This window comes from Eucalyptus grandis, chromosome 4, assembly GCF_016545825.1.
Source record: "Eucalyptus grandis isolate ANBG69807.140 chromosome 4, ASM1654582v1, whole genome shotgun sequence".
NCBI lineage: Eukaryota > Viridiplantae > Streptophyta > Magnoliopsida > Myrtales > Myrtaceae > Eucalyptus > Eucalyptus grandis.
In genome coordinates, this window is record NC_052615.1 from 34392007 (window position 1) to 34407725 (window position 15719).

The following is a 15719-nucleotide window of genomic DNA, read 5'->3' on the forward strand; positions in this document are numbered from 1 at the left end:
TCATGGATGTCGTTATGCTCTCTACTGAGTGGGCATCGTATGTCAATAGTTATCTTCCTACGTGCTGACCAGAATCCCTAAGGAAAGCTTTTTTCTCTGCAAACTGTTAAGGAGTTCCAAAAGTTTCATGCTTTATTAAATTGGGAGGGCTAGCTAGCCTTGAAACATTCTTTGTCGAATAACATATCCGGCATTAGATTAGAGCAACGGAGAAATTTACACACTAAAATATGCATTTCTTAAATATCTGTTTTGAGTATGTACAGAGGAAGTGGGGGCTTACGAGGCAAGGGAAAGGCTACTTGTCTTTTCCCCCTCTCGCCGGTCAGGCTCTGTCAGAGCATATTCTCGGTCACCACGAAACCAAAGTCTTGTCGTCTAATTCGCAATTTGTGATCATTACATGTCCTTAAGCAAGTCACAGCCGTTAGATTAATTGCACGGTCCTCCATGCCACCATTGGGAGCCCAAAATGCAGGTGCGGCATCTCAAAGTGCTTTTTAAAATTTTCTTTGGGAGTTGAAATGTGTGAATGAATAAGACCAATTATTACTGGGAAAATACGTTTCTATTTTCTCGATAATTTCAAGCTCATATTTTTTTCCCTGTGAACTCAGCACAAGGTCTGTGCACTGCAGATTAGAATAAGTACATGATGAAATTTCTTCTCCTGAAGACAAGTCAAAGACATTCAATTTGGTTTGCATGCATGCAGCTTCTAATGCAATTTACCCAGATGTCGAAACTTTTTTTGGGAGTCAAAAGAGAGAATTTGCATGAGCCCACCTGACCATAACGTATTGTCAGCTTTGTTTCAGCAGTTTAGCTTCCATGTGATGGTGTCACATTACTATATGCCTGCACAAAGTAAGTGGGGATTAAATATTTAAAACGAGATTACATAAAACAGAGCCATGGAATAGAAGGATTTTCATGTCTCCTTTTTTTTTTTTTTTTTTTTTTTGCTTTCCTTTTATTTTTCATGGGTTGAAAGCTAGTGGTGGCTGCAGCATTTTGGGTTTCCACAAAGCAGATGTTTCTCTCATTAGAGGAAAATACTCTGTCATGGTGGCAACTCTGTATCAATCCACTCATTTTTAGCAGAGAATTTCTCTTTCAGCAAAATATTTTCACTGTGTCCATGCAAAAATCTTCATCGGTTCTCTTGGTATTTACTATTGAATAAATGCTCTTTTCTGAACCAAAAATGTGGAAGAAGAAGGAAAACAGTAGCATGCATCACTTTCCCATGTGGAGCCAGAACTCTCTCTCTTTCTCTCTCAACTTGAAGTCATGAATGTTTGTGTTTCGTGTGCCTTGACTGCCTCCCTCTCAGTAGCCTAGGGTGAAGTTAGTTATGAAATGGGTGTCTTACTCTCGGGCACAGGTTTGACTACCATTTTAATTTTGTACTGTGTATCCAATGATGGTTTGACACTTTGACTCATCTTTCATGGGTAAGTGAGTTCTCCGTACTTTTTAAGACCCTAGAGTGAAGTTTCTGCGCAGTCTTTGAGGTCATTTAACCCAGGTCCTCTGTATATTTAGTCCGATTTTGTTTCTTGGCCTTCGTTGTTTTGGTATCTTGTCCACGTTTCGCAAGCAAAAGGGAAGTCCTAGAAAGTGGTACAAGGTCACGAAGAATACCCCAAGTCTTAGGCCTTATAAAAAGAAAACTGATTTCCAAATCCCTTTCACACTCATGTCACATCAATATACTATAAAGCCTATGGACTCATCCCTAACTAATTATCTCACGATCTTAATCCCATCGTATCGTGTGGTCGAGACAATTGCATAGATATTTTTTAATAAGTGACCAAATCTAAAATTAACTTGGTATGATAATTCAATCCCAATCCTTTAAATTTTGAAATATCATCTAATAATCCGTTAAGTTATTTAGATGAGGCGCAGCCTAGAGTGAAAATGAATTATTTTTGAAATACATTGAGATCTTGGACCCAAAAAAACAAATACATTGATATTGTTCGAAGTCTCTCTAGCTTGAAAGATGTGAACGACAATGGATGCTGTATAAACAACACATACAACTAAACTGCCTCTGATCCCAAGTAATACCCATATTCTTCCCTTTTTGTAGATGCCAATTATTTCTGTCATCTCCAAAGGGAGAGCAAAGTAAACCGAGGGAGGGTTTATATTTGATTTCCCTTTAGGTCATTCAAACCAATCAATCAAGGTGAGAAGCTGGTAGCAGCAGCAGCAATCAAAAAGAGTCAAGAAATAAGATGGGTACTTTCTTCGTCCCTTTCAAGGGCCATAATAAAGCTTCCCTCACATGACGCGCCGCTGTATTCAGTTCCAAATCTATGATGAATCATGAAACGTTAGATTCAGAATCTCAGTGCCATCTTGCTCTGGAGTTTCAGATAGGGTTAGTTTTCCTGGCCTAGCTCTCAAGAAAATGACAGCGGCACACGGGTACGGCGAGGCGAGGCGAGGCGAGGCGGCTCTTGCTCCTGTCCCCGTACACATAAATAAATAAATGCCTGGGACAAAGCACAATTACACCCTTCATTAGGAGTGGTTTACGATGTAAGTAGTGGCAGTCAGATTTGTATAATGACAGGAGGAAATACCACAAGAGACAGGACAATTAATGAACCACTCTCTCTCTCTCTCTCTCTCTCTCACTAGGCTAGTCTCTCTGCACTGGTTACAGTGAATGAATGACCACGTTCGGCTCTTCTCTCTGAACCCTCCCTTCTGGTTCCCTCTAAAATCCCTGCAAAATCAAGCAGAGGCCTTTAATAATTTCACTTTCTTTTTCCTTTTTCTTTTGTGAGAGTCACGTATGGGATGATAGACCATGGCTGTACTTGTGCCCTTGCTAACTCATGCCTACTAATTGCCAAACAGCAAGCACAAGGATTCTCTCTCACTCCCGTTCTTTCTCGAGCCCCTCTAACTTTACTTACTCTACTAATGCTCCAGCTGCTTTTTACCCTGTTGTAATGTAATCAATCTCTCTTTCTCTGTCCTTATTCCCTTCCAAAATTTTATATTAGAAGATACACTCTCCATTCTCTTATTTCGCAGTCCCTCCTGCAGTTTCAGGTAATTAAACAAAATGGTGGGCTTAGGGAAAAGAATGGAAGAGAAGAAGGGGAAAGAACTAGTCTTGCTTTTACCTCCGGCCTTTCTAGACTCTCTCTCTCCAGAAAAGTTCACTCCTCTGTGTTTGCTTCTTTGAAGCCCTTTGTTTTTCAGCTCTCTTTTTTGAAGCTCTTTTGCTTGGAGAAGGAAATGGGTAGTTTGGAAGCTCTTTTAAAAGCTGCGTTTCCACCAGAAGCAAGCGTGCCAGAGCAAGTCCTGATATGGGTATGGCCTAAAACTTCCAATGGATCAGCATTTTGGACTCTGCTTTTCTGAAAACGCGGCTCAAGCAAATACATTCTCAGTCTTGGCGAAACCCGAACTCGTTTGTATCAGAAAAGGATGAAGAGATACCCCCAAAAAGCCGACCTTTTTACATTCCGTTAGCCCATATTCATCCAACTCGAGGTTTAAGCAAAAGAAAAAGGAAAAAGAAGCAGAGAGGATGGGATGTGTTGCTTCTAAGCTAGGTGAAGAAGAAGAAGTAGTATCCATATGTAGGGAGAGAAAGCATCAGCTCAAGCTAGCCGTTGAGAGAAGGTATGCTCTCGCAGAGGCACATTTTAAGTACTGTCAATCTCTATATGCAGTCGCAGCTGCCGTTAAGCTCTTTGTTGCTAGACACTCTTCACCTTCTTCACCTTTCCTCATAACTTTCTCTCCACCTTGCACCTCCCCATCAACCCCCACCGAGAATGTCACCAACAGCACCATGCTGCTCCAACAGAGGCCTTCTGAGTCTACCAAAGAGTCCATCCCTTGTGAGCACTGTGATTCCTCCACTTCTTCAGATGACTCCTCAGAGGAAGAAACTGAGAAGAGAGTGAACGCAGAAGAACAAGAGCCAGCCTGCGGGTACTATTATATGCAAATGCCACCACCCATGCCATCTCCTCAGAGGGATTTTGGGTGGGACTTCTTCAACCCCTTCTATGGCATGAGGCCGGACGTCATGAGTGGGTACAGGCAGACCTCCGAGGATGATCTGAGGGTTGTGAGGGAACAGGAAGGAATACCAGAGCTGGAAGAAGAGGAAGAAGCTGAAGAGAATGGGGTTGAAGAAGAGGAAAAGGTGGTGGTTGTTGAAGAGAATGTTGTGAGTGGAGGGGAGGCTAAGGAAGAGAGTGGTTCGGTTGAAATGGTGAAGGCGGTGGGCGGTGGCGGCTGTTTGGGCCAGGGCGAGCACAAGGGCTTAACAGTGATTGACATGCCTGAGAAGGGTAGAGAGCTTTTGGAAGCATTGAAGGACATTGAAGACCATTTCATAAGGGCTTATGATTCTGGCAAGGATGTCTCTAGGATGTTGGAAGCTAACAGAGTGCATCTGCAATCTGGATTAGAGGAAATAAAAGGTGAGATTAGGGTTTTCTGGTTCGGTATATTTTGTTGTCACATTACAATATTATTGAATCAAATCTTACTTCAATCCCCAAGTACCCATTTTGTCTCCTACTGAACTATTAGCAGAACGCAGCTTGAAAATCATTTCATGAATAAAGTCACCTTGTTTGTGTTCATTTCAGACTAATTTCTTAGTTCATTTTTATTTGGTAAGTGTTGAGGGAAATTACTGTGTAATCCTTTCTCTATCGTGATCTTGGATTCTTATGTTCATATTAACGGATTTGCTAGTTTTGCTGGTTCAGTCGTGACCTAGGTAATTCAACTTTACTTTTCCTTTTTCCTTCCAGTGATTTGGATTTCTTAACCCATCTAAAAAGTTGGTATTTTTCATCTAATCTTGAAAAGTTTTATCCTAGCTGCCAAAAGGTTTTTGTTTCACTTGCCGGGATAAATTGCAAAAATTGGCGACATCTTCTGGGTGTTATGGTTTCACTTTTGTTGGTGGTCCCTTTCATGTTGCCGGTGCATTTTTCTTCTCCTCTCAATAAAGGTCATTGGTGGGGCTTATCTCGTCCCAGTAGCTAATTAGGACCACAATGCTGTCTTATAGTTTTGCCTAGGCTTTGATTTGTGCTTGCTCTCGACTGACCTGAGGAGAACCTAATTTTACTCTGGTGGAGCCAACCCATTTCAATACAAACCAGAGGGAGAGGACAGAGGAGAGACAATTTAGAAGTTGCTTTCTCTTTCAATATATTGCAGGGGACATTGTTTTAACATTTGTATATTTGTATGTCTTTATTGTATAACTGAATTTCTTACCATCACCATTCATGTTCTTGTTGGAGCTTTGTGAATCATTCTTAGTCTTGCCCTTTTCTCTTCAGTTTATCTCTTTTAAATAACCTCTTTCTAGCAAGTTGTGATTCTAGAATATCCTACTATTCACCCCTCTTCATTTCTATTTACTACATAAGGCAACAAATTCTTGATGAGGCATGATGACTTCTTGTTTCTTCCTTAAGAGATAAATCAGAAGTCTTTCAGATCTGGTGTGTGGATCCGATACTCTGTATTTTGGTGATCTATTGGAACTCCCTAATTTCTAATTCTAATGCAGAAAATTCCACAAAACTAATCCAATCGTTAACGTGGCACCGATCAACTTCATCTAAGCCTACCTCATGCAAAAGTCTGGTGGCCTCAAGTTCAAAGGGATCATCTACATGGACTGCGTATACAAATGAATTGTTTGATGACTATGGAGGGATGGTTTCGGGAAGCCATTCACTCACCTTGGAAAGACTATATGCATGGGAGAAGAAGCTCTATGAAGAAGTTAAGGTAAAGTTGCATCTGTCAACACTCCACTTGTTTGATTGGCTACTATGAACGAGTTGTCTTCACTTCTCACCTAAACATGGTATGCTCTTGAAAATGTTTCTTAATTCATGTTAAAAGATGAAATCTTGACAATTGAGTTTATTTCTGTATTATCTGTATGTTATGATTGGGGACTTAGTTTCATCTAGTTTGCTTTCATTTATTTCGACTTGATAATTTCAATCCTATAAGCCAGGCTGGAGACAACATAAGAAAATTGTACGAGAGGAAGTGCATGCGTCTGAGAAACCAAGGTGTCAGAGGAGATGATGGACCCGTGATGGACAAAACCAGAGCTACCGTGAAAGATTTATATGCTAGGATCTTGGTTGCGATTCGCAGTGCCGAGTCAATTTCTAAAAAGATCGAGAAGCTTCGTGATGACGAACTGCAGCCTCAAATTCTCGAGCTTTTAAAAGGGTAAGCAAACACCTAGGAAAAGCTCTGTGAATTTCATCATTGTACATCAGTTACACGAAGGTAATTAAGTCTATTTTCGGAACTTCATGGTCTCGCTCCTTATTTGTCATTCTGTTCCTATCATGCAGCCTTACTCAAACCTGGAAAATTATGCTGGAGTCTCACGAGACCCAGAATAAGATTCTTCTCGAAGTTGGTACCTTTGCTTGCCCCACGTATGGAAAGTTCTGCAATGACTCCCACCGGCTCGCGACACTCCAGCTCGAAGCTGAGCTCCAGAACTGGCGTTCATGCTTCACTGACTACATCGCCTCACAAAAGGCATATGTTGAAGCCCTTCACGGTTGGCTTGCCAAGTTCGTAGCGCCAGAAGTCGAATTTTGCTCCAAGGGCAGAAGTTCTTCCACGCCTTACCGGGTCAATGGTCCCCTGTTATTACCAATCTGCCACGACTGGTCGGCCTCTCTGAATAAGTTGCCAGAAAAGGCCGTGGCATTCGCGTTGAAAAGCTTTGCAAAGGACGTGAGAGCGCTCTGGGCCCAACAAGGGGAGGAGCAGCGCCAAAAGAGGAAAGTGGATGCGCTGGCAAAAGAAGTTGAGAGGAGGACAATGTCGCCATCATTCCACAAGGTAGAGACCGCGTTTCTCGAGTTCAGGCCAACCGAGGACAAAACTGAGCTCGAGATCGACCATCCCGAGCTCGCGACAGACAAGGGGGACTTCTTGGAGACATTGAGGAGGAAGTTAGAAGTGGAGAAGGAGAGGCACCATAACTGCATGCAAGAAACGCAGAGGATCACTCTAAATGGGTTTCAGACCGGGTTCTCCGCGATCTTTGAGTCCCTGACCGAGTTCTCCAAGGCTTCTCAGAAACTGTACGATGATCTTGTTGCTTACAGCGAGAGCGCAGAGAGAGCCAAAAACGTAACCCATTTGGAAGGCTCCCAAGCCGGAGGAGATGGTGAAAGGAGATGACGATTGTAGGTCTAGCTTATCGAGTCGTGGCTGTATATTACCGGTTCGAGTCGAAGCGCCTCGCTGAGACTTGGATTGGTGTCCATGTTCTTTCTTTTTTCGCTTGGTGGGTTTTGTTGAGGACGACGGTTATTAAGATGTCCCTGGTGGTCCGTTGTGGTCACCACTTCCTCAAATTGTTTATTGGCAAATACGTGTTAGGAGAGTTTTGCCTTCTACTCTCTAGGGATTGTTACTTGCAAATATATCTGAGCTAAGTTGGGCCATTGTTGGCTTATCGTCGAACTGAAAATCTACTGAGGGGGAGCTCCCGCAAGATGAAGTGTTATTTCTGGGGAGATATTCCTTTTCTCTGTCTGCCTGTGTTATCTTCTTTATTTTTTTTTGTCTTATTTTGAGACTTTTCCATTGTCTCTTAACAGAATCTGTGAGTTGAATGTCGTACATGAATTTAAATGTCTTTGTTCATTTTTTTTTTGGTAACTCAGGAACTTCCGTGGTCCAGTGTTCGAATCACTATGCCGCCACCACAGGTGGTGTCTCTGTTCATTTTTTTTTTTTTTTGGTAAATCAAGGAATCTCCGTGTGCTGCTTCGCCCTGGGTAAGTTGTGGGTTCCTTTTCAGGTGGTGTCTCTATTCATTTTTTTTTTTTGTAAATTAGGGAATTTTCGTGTGCCGCTTCGCGATGGAGTAAATCCTGAAGAAAGTAGAGTCACCATTACCCTTGCTTCTTAGGTAAGTCGTGGTTCCTTTTCAACAAGGCAGACGACGCGAAAAACTGGACCTCTCGTGAAAGGAACCAACATCTAATCACTACGCTGCCACCACAGATGATTTGTCTCTGTTCATTTTTCACGTGAAAAGAATGAGTTGAATCTCTTACATGAAACTAAATGTATTTATTCATTTTTCACGTGGAAAGAATGGCCAATGGGTTTCTCTCCCTGTATCAAGTCCTCCAATTTTTAAACTAAATGACTTTGTGGGCTCGGGCTTATTTGGACTTGTCGCCGATCCGAGCCAGGCATTGTATAAGTGAGATTTGGGATAAGAAAAGTTGGGTTGCTTGTCGGACCTAATAACGAGACCTGCACGCCGGACCAGTCCATTCGCATATCGGGCTTGGGTGGCTTAATGGGCCACCAGGCTCGCCCACGGTCAAGTTCAGGCCACCTATAGAAAAATCTCGCGCGCTTTGGTCTGCCAGTTGCAACCTCCACCAATCAACTGATTTCAACCGTCTCCCAACAGCCAGAAAAGAGAGTACGTGTGAAGTGAAAACAGTTGAAAGCCGCCGCAGATAGCATTAGTCGACCATGTTGTCTTCCTCTTGGAGTTGGAGGCAGAGCCTCACACTCCCACCTTCTTCTCCCTTTGATTTCTCCTGCAGACCGCGTTGCACCAGAGCCGGGTCGTCTCTTGTTGCCCACGCTAGAGCAGAGAACAATGACAACGGCGAGGACGGGAAGAAGAAGAATAAGAACGTGGTGATTGTTGGCTCCGGTTGGGCCGGCCTCGGTGCAGCTCACCATCTCTGCAAGCAGGTGCGTGATTGAGTTTAGACTGTGTTCAGTCGGTGATTGTGCGGAATGCCAAAGGTTTGAATTCGAAGGGAGTGCCTTGTGTTTTTTCCCCTTCTTTTTCAGGGTTTCAATGTGACAGTTCTTGAAGATGCGGATGATTATGGCAGTCCTGACGGGATCGGTATTCAGGGTACTTGAAACCACTCTTTCATGTGAAGAGAATTTAGCCGGTTCTTCTTCTGGGTTGTTGATATGTTGATAGCTCATGCTAATCTCGTAGATGCTAGTTTAGGACTGGGTTGAACTGGCTCGTCAAATTAGATTGGTTTAAGATGTTTTCCTTTTTATGTTTGTCTGTATAAATTTGCTAAATGAGAGTAGGAAAATCATTTGGATATTAATGTATGAATTACTTAAGCATTATGCAGGCATACTGTTTATGTTTATTGCTGTTGTTCATGTAAGTGAATGAGGATATGGTTAGTGTATACCGTCGGCTCATGAGGAAATTCTGCCAATAGCAGAGAAGTTGTTATCATGTCATATGGGCGTCCATTTACCCCCATTACTTGTGAGTATTCACTAGGGATGATCGAAAGTTGATGAGCTCCAACTTGTCCTTTCCATGGTTGGGCCCTTTCGAATTGCATCGTACACAGGGGTGTCTCCCACAACTTAGTAGTTGGAAAAAAGCCAAACAGAGTTCTTTGAACATGCAGGCTTTTGGCATCCTTACCAGAACATCTTCAGCCTCGTCGATGAGCTTGGGATCAAGCCCTTTACAAATTCGATGAAGTCTGCTCTCTATTCGAGTGAAGGGCTAGAGGTACTTGACACATCTTTTTCATTTAACATTCCGAGCATGTGAAACCAATGATAAAAAGACTACGTTTAGTATGTTTTGGATGGTGAAGTTCAAACATATCTTATGCTTTTGAATGTAGCCATTCTCAATCACATGTGGCGCTGGCTTCTCTGCTGTCAAATTTTGGTGGCCATTATGACAAGTACATATGTCTTGCATATCTGGAGACCCTTAGTGTTAGGTTTCTCAAAGTAAAATTTATACTCATGCAGGTTGAGTTTCCGATATACCAGGATCTGCCTCAGTTGCCTTCTCCCTTGGGAGCCTTAGTTCATACTCAAGTATGCATCATGATGAAGCTACAAGACACTGTCTACTGATATGATATATATCAAAGCTTGACCAAACAAATGACTCTGCTGATGTTCAATTATTCTTTGTGACATGCAGTTTCTTCGAATGGACTTGGTGGATAGACTGACATCAGTTTCTCTAATGGCTGCAGGCATGTTAAGGTTTCTCAGTCAAGTATTTGAGATGAAGAATATACCATGGCATACGTGAACAAATTAATGAAGAAACAACTTGATTTGATTGCCCTATTGTAATGTCCTCTTCGATGAATAATGAAAATGTAAATGAAGCATGTGATATGCTCTTATGCATTTAGATTTACAGCAATGTGTTGGCTAATAGACATTATATTTACTCTGTGGACTGCATAATCCCATCAGTTTGAGTTGTGAAGAACTTTCCAGCTAGTTATTGTAGGACATAAGTGCATCTGTAGTATTTGCAGATGGATCTCCCCTGACTTCTATCCCCCTCCCCACCCCCAACCTACAAGTTAGCACCAAACGAAGAGAGTAAATTCAGCATCATATTAAATTTTTCCGGTCCTGTAGGATTGTTTTAAGAAGATTGTCAACAGCATTCAATCACTAGCCCTACGACTCTTGCCAGATCTCATCCTCCTATCAACAGCTGACATGTGCCTTATGCTTGCAGTGGTAGACTTTGACAACACCGACACTGCCTGGAGAAAGTATGATCCAAGTAAAGATCCAACCACATTTGTTAAAACAAAATATTTCTATCGATGAACTTCATCACTAGCCAAAGTTCATAAGACAAATGCTTATGATATATTCAACTGGTAGTTACTGCCAGGGAACTCTTTAGACAATTTGGCTGCTCAGAAAAGCTTTATCGGGATGTATTTCGTCCAATGCTTCAAGTGGGTCTCTTTGTGCCACCGGAGCAGGGCAGTGCTGCTGCAACTCTGGCAATGCTATATTACCTCATCCTTGCTCACCAGGTCTCTTGGCTCTCTTCTCTAGACCTCATTTGTAATACATGCACCTGATGATGGGCAGTTCAATATGATAGCTGGAAGCAACGGAACCATGAGATATCTCCTATTATGTGAAGATTTTGGAAAAAGAAAGAAGAAGCTATCAGTCAGCCATCTTGGCCTGTGGAATGTGCAGCATTAGTGCAATCATAATCAAGATGGATGATGTGGTCATTTAACCGGGCTTTAACATAGTGTCTAAGTGCAGAAGGCCGTTCTGACTGACAATTGCATTCATGTTTATGAAATGGGCACATCAAAGTGTAACTCTCTCCTGTTTTTGGACGCAGAAAGATTTTGATGCTGTGTGGTGTCAGGGGACACTCAAAGAAAAGATCTTCAAGCCGTGGAAGGAATTGATGAGGACTCAAGGTTGTGTGTTTTTGGAGGGTCGAAGGGTGACAAACTTATTCTTTGATGAGGCAACAGGCCGCATATCAGGAATAGCTTGTGGGGGAGAGACCCTTAACGCAGATGCATTCATTCTAGCTGTCAGAATCTCCACAATTCAGGAGATTATTCGTAACAGGTGATTTTTGTTCTCTCTGCAAATGTTTGGTATTAAATCAAATTAATTATCTGGACTTTTAGCATATATTACTGCTTTCTTCATTCCATCTGCAATTCTTTGCTGTTTGTGTCCTTTCGTTAGCGTTAATAAGCTGACCCTGTTAATATTACTCAACTCTTCACTCTTACAGATGAGTGAAAATCTCTTCGTTGAAGAACTAGTCAAACATGTCTTACTTTGCGAAAGTCTGTTCCCTTCTTCTGAAATCACTAGTACTTGAGATAATGTGTATTCTTTCACTAATATAAACTAAAGTAGTCTATACATGTCGAATCTCTGATTTTAGCATTGCGTTCTTCTGTGTTTCCTTTTAACTTGATGTTGAGTTCTGTGTAGCTCAGTGTTACGCACGAGGGATGAGTTTTTGAAAGTCATGAACTTGGCTGGGGTTGATGCACTGAGTGTTAAGCTTCGACTTGATGGAAAAGTAAGTGCTGACGGTTTTCTTTGTCCTAAAATCTGCAGCTTTCTGCTAACATTTTCGATCTATATTGAAAATTACCCAATAGAGGGGAGGAGATACGTACAGTTAAGAAGTGAATAAGGAAAATTTGTCCACCCTCAGTGTTTCATTCTGCCTTTGCAATTTTATGATAAGTAGAGTCCTTACATGATTAACAAAGGTCTCCTTGTATTTGATGATTTCTTGTTTTTGCTAAATATGCATGTATGTTATGTAGTAAAGCTCTTAAATGCATAGTAATTACTAGGAACTAAACTGTTTTGGTCAAGATTATGCTCAATCTCTTCGTGGTTTCTTGGAAAGCCGTTGATATTTTGTTCCTCCCTTGTAAGGTGCAGAATGCCCTTGCCAATGACGACTAATGAGAAGTCATGTAATTTGACAAATATCAGGTTACCATTCCCAATGCGACCAATGTTTGCTCTGGGAATGACCACTGCTTTGGATGGACCTTCTTCGACTTGAATGTACTCCAAGATGAGCATAAAGGCGACCCTATGCAAGTCATACAATCTGATTTCGTGAGTATAAGGAATCTTCATTTGTTTAGGTGGGACAAGCTTTGTGAAAGTAATTGTCAACGAAATGATAACTTTCTCTGGTTTCTCTGGTTTATGCAGTATTACGCTGATGAACTGCTAGTACTCGAGGATGAGCAATTAGTTGGAAAAACCATGTCGTACCTCGCAGATGTTGTGAAGGAGTTTGCGAATTCTACTGTGGTGGATAGGGAAATTAGTAGATCTCCAATGTCCTTAACTCATTTCTTCCCAGGTAACTCTTTAATAGCTTTATGCTATTGGTTCCCAAATGAAGCTGATGCTAGACCTTTTCTAGTGGTAGATCTCATGGTACAGATGGCTAGAGAATTCGACATAAGTTTTGCACCATCAGAAGACAAGAAATTATCTGAAATCTGTTCTGCAATCAATGAACTTAAGAGGACGCATTTTGCTAGATCTTTTATTCTCTGTTAACTGGCATGTCTGACGTGAAGATGGATGCCTCTTTTATTTATGATGAATTTTCTGTTCATCTTCCTTGTATGATAGGTTCATATGATTACATGATGCGTGGTTCTACCTCCTTCCCAAACTTGTTCATGGCAGGAGACTGGATTATCAACCGTCATGGTTCATGGTCACAGGTTTTGATCTGCCACTGTTTCTTCTCTTCTGATTTGAGATTCGACAGTAGATGATAATGACGATGACCCCATCATGGTTGTAAACAGGAGAAGTCTTACGTCACGGGGCTCGAAGCTGCCAACCGCATAGTGGACTATCTCGAATATGGAGACTTTGCTAAAATCATACCTGTTGAGGAAGATGAACAGCACATCCAAGCACTTCGCGACCTCAACCGAAGCTTCAATGAGATCAGAGCTCAACTTCCGCTGCCCAGCAGCTTCCTTTGGTGAAGGGATTTTGTTCTCTCCATCGATATACTTGACTTGCTGCTACATTTTGCACTCGTGCTTGTCCCTTTGAATACGGCAGATCACCAGTGAGCCTGAAACATTTTCTTTACGTGGATTGCTACCAATAAACTCGTCGAGTGAGAATAAGGATGTGGGTGTGTCCCATGCAACCCCAATGACAGCTAAAAAGAATGGCCTTTTTAGCAACAAGACCATCTGATGTGGTTGCGTACGAAGAGTTTGACAATCGCCTTAGCAAAGTTTTCAACTTAATAATTGAGAAATTTTGTAATGTTATGCGGTTGCCAATCATTTCACTCTTGTATTGTCAAGTGTAAGTTTGAGATTGAAGATTACATCTTTGAAAGATGAATAAAGTGATTCTACTTTGTTGATTTTCATTTGCTCGCGCTATTTCCGTCATCTAAACGGCTATAACACTGCTCAATTAATTGAGTTGACGAAAATTAAATTTAAGAGAACTGATTAACCAATATAACAAATGGAAAAGATTAAAGTTGTTATTTATTGAAAATACAAAAGCCGCACGTTGTTATGAAAACATAAGATTGTCCATATAAATAGAAACAAGGATATTTTACTGAACCACCTTATATTAGTTTTTTTTTTTTTGGTAAGACACCTTATATTAGTTTTCGTCCATTCTTATAGGGAAAATTTCAAAAAATGGCTCGAAGTGCCCTTATTTATCAAATAGGGATTCAAAGTTGATCTTAATTCAAAAAAAGACCTAAAGTAGTGATGGTTGTTTTAAATAAGAGCCTTACCTCACCCGTCACTGGCTAGCTAAATTTTCCAACCAATCAAGGGCGTTTTCATCCAAATTTTATTTTCTTTTTTCTGTTTCCTTCCTTTTCCTTTTCTGGCCAACAGCGGGCGAGGGTTTGCATACCCTCGCCAGCTGTGGGCGAGGCCACCCTTGCTAGGCGAGGGTCGATCTCGCTAGGGATCGACAAGCAGCCTCCCCCAGGCAAGCGTCACCTTGCCTATGGCTGACGAGGGTGGCCCTCACCTAGGCCTCTACGGGCATCACCGGTGGCTGGTCAGCCACCAACGAAGAAGGAAGAAGAACAAAAAAAAAAGCAAAGAAAAAGGGCAAATGATGAAAATGCTCTTGACCGGCAGAAAGTTAGGCCCTCTTTGGGTTCTTATTTGAGAGAGTAATGACACATCAAGTTTTTATTTGAAACAAGATCTACTTTTGAACTGTTATTTGAGAAAATGATAGTATTTCATGCCATTTTTTTAGAATTTTCCTATTTTCATATGAATTTCGTATCCTCTCTTCAACTTACTAAGGGTGTGTTTGGAAACATGTTCTTTTCTCTGTTTTTTCAATTCTTTTGTTCTTCGAAACTAGAAAAGAACATAAATCTGTTTGTATATGTCAGTTAATTTTCTATTCCTTAAAATAGATCAGGGGAATAAATTTAAAACAAATTTTTTTTTTAACTTTTTTGTTTATAAGAACAAAAAAGAGGGTTATTTTAAAGAAACAAGCTTAACTAACCTAATGCTCTTCTTTACACAATTGAGGGTCGGGTGAAAAAAAGAAATTATACAATTACATGGTGGTCATCATCATCAAATAAGTCAAATCCTTTCAGGAGTGCGCCAGTCTACAAGAGGCATGTCCGCCCTCGCTTGCTTCCTGGTACCGTCCACTAGTGGATCTCTGACCACCTCCTCTTCGCCTCTCACTACCCTTGGGTTGTCGACATCGAAGTCAAGTGGCACCTTAGCTTCGCACAAGGCGTCCACCACCTTATCGCCACCCTTAGAGCGGCCGCCGTTGCCTCGTCTACCATATCGCGGTTGCTACCTCCCCCGGTTGCTCGGTGAGGCCCTTGATGACCTGAGGCTTGTCTTTGCCAATGTCCAAGTCGCCTCTGAGACGGTGAAGCTGAAGGAGGACCACTACAGTCCTGAGGTGGAGATAGCGACGGAGGCAATGAAGGACGACGACCGAGAGGTAGTTGAAGAGAATGGGTTTGAGACATTGCTGCACTTAGCAAGTGAGATTTTCAAAGATTTTTTAATCTATCTTGGGTTGCACCTAATATGTGATGGGATTTTCTATAGTCCGAAGGATATGTGGAGGAATTCTAATCCCATCTTATCGTATCCTATCACAATCTAAATCTTAATGACCAAGGGTAGTCTAATATATCAGGCTTCTTTCCGCTGGTTTAATCTTATAATTTGTATCCGATAATTCTAATTCCCTGCTTGGTCACAAGCCCGCCTTACCAAGTTCGGCGGTCCTGACTTACAAATATAAGCTTTGCAAATACGAAAGCTTGCAGATGTTTATTCCAT

General features: G+C 41.6%; 2 protein-coding genes across 2 annotated transcripts; both read left to right on the forward strand.

The window, feature by feature from the left end:
* The first annotated feature begins 2751 nt into the window (after nucleotides 1-2751).
* Nucleotides 2752-7625, forward strand: LOC104418979 (protein ALTERED PHOSPHATE STARVATION RESPONSE 1). Its single transcript, XM_010030464.3, has 4 exons — nucleotides 2752-4472; nucleotides 5585-5808; nucleotides 6044-6267; nucleotides 6396-7625. Exons 1-4 carry the CDS (start codon nucleotides 3566-3568, stop codon nucleotides 7240-7242), a joined length of 2202 nt encoding a protein of 733 aa, XP_010028766.2. The 5' UTR covers nucleotides 2752-3565; the 3' UTR covers nucleotides 7243-7625.
* An 845-nt stretch (nucleotides 7626-8470) lies between these two features.
* Nucleotides 8471-13746, forward strand: LOC104418980. The gene is made up of 13 exons (XM_010030465.3): nucleotides 8471-8787; nucleotides 8890-8956; nucleotides 9486-9592; nucleotides 9844-9912; nucleotides 10022-10076; nucleotides 10580-10627; nucleotides 10732-10889; nucleotides 11216-11454; nucleotides 11833-11923; nucleotides 12352-12480; nucleotides 12580-12733; nucleotides 13012-13106; nucleotides 13194-13746. Exons 1-13 carry the CDS (start codon nucleotides 8560-8562, stop codon nucleotides 13377-13379), a joined length of 1626 nt encoding a protein of 541 aa, XP_010028767.2. The 5' UTR covers nucleotides 8471-8559; the 3' UTR covers nucleotides 13380-13746.
* The last annotated feature ends 1973 nt before the right edge of the window (nucleotides 13747-15719 follow it).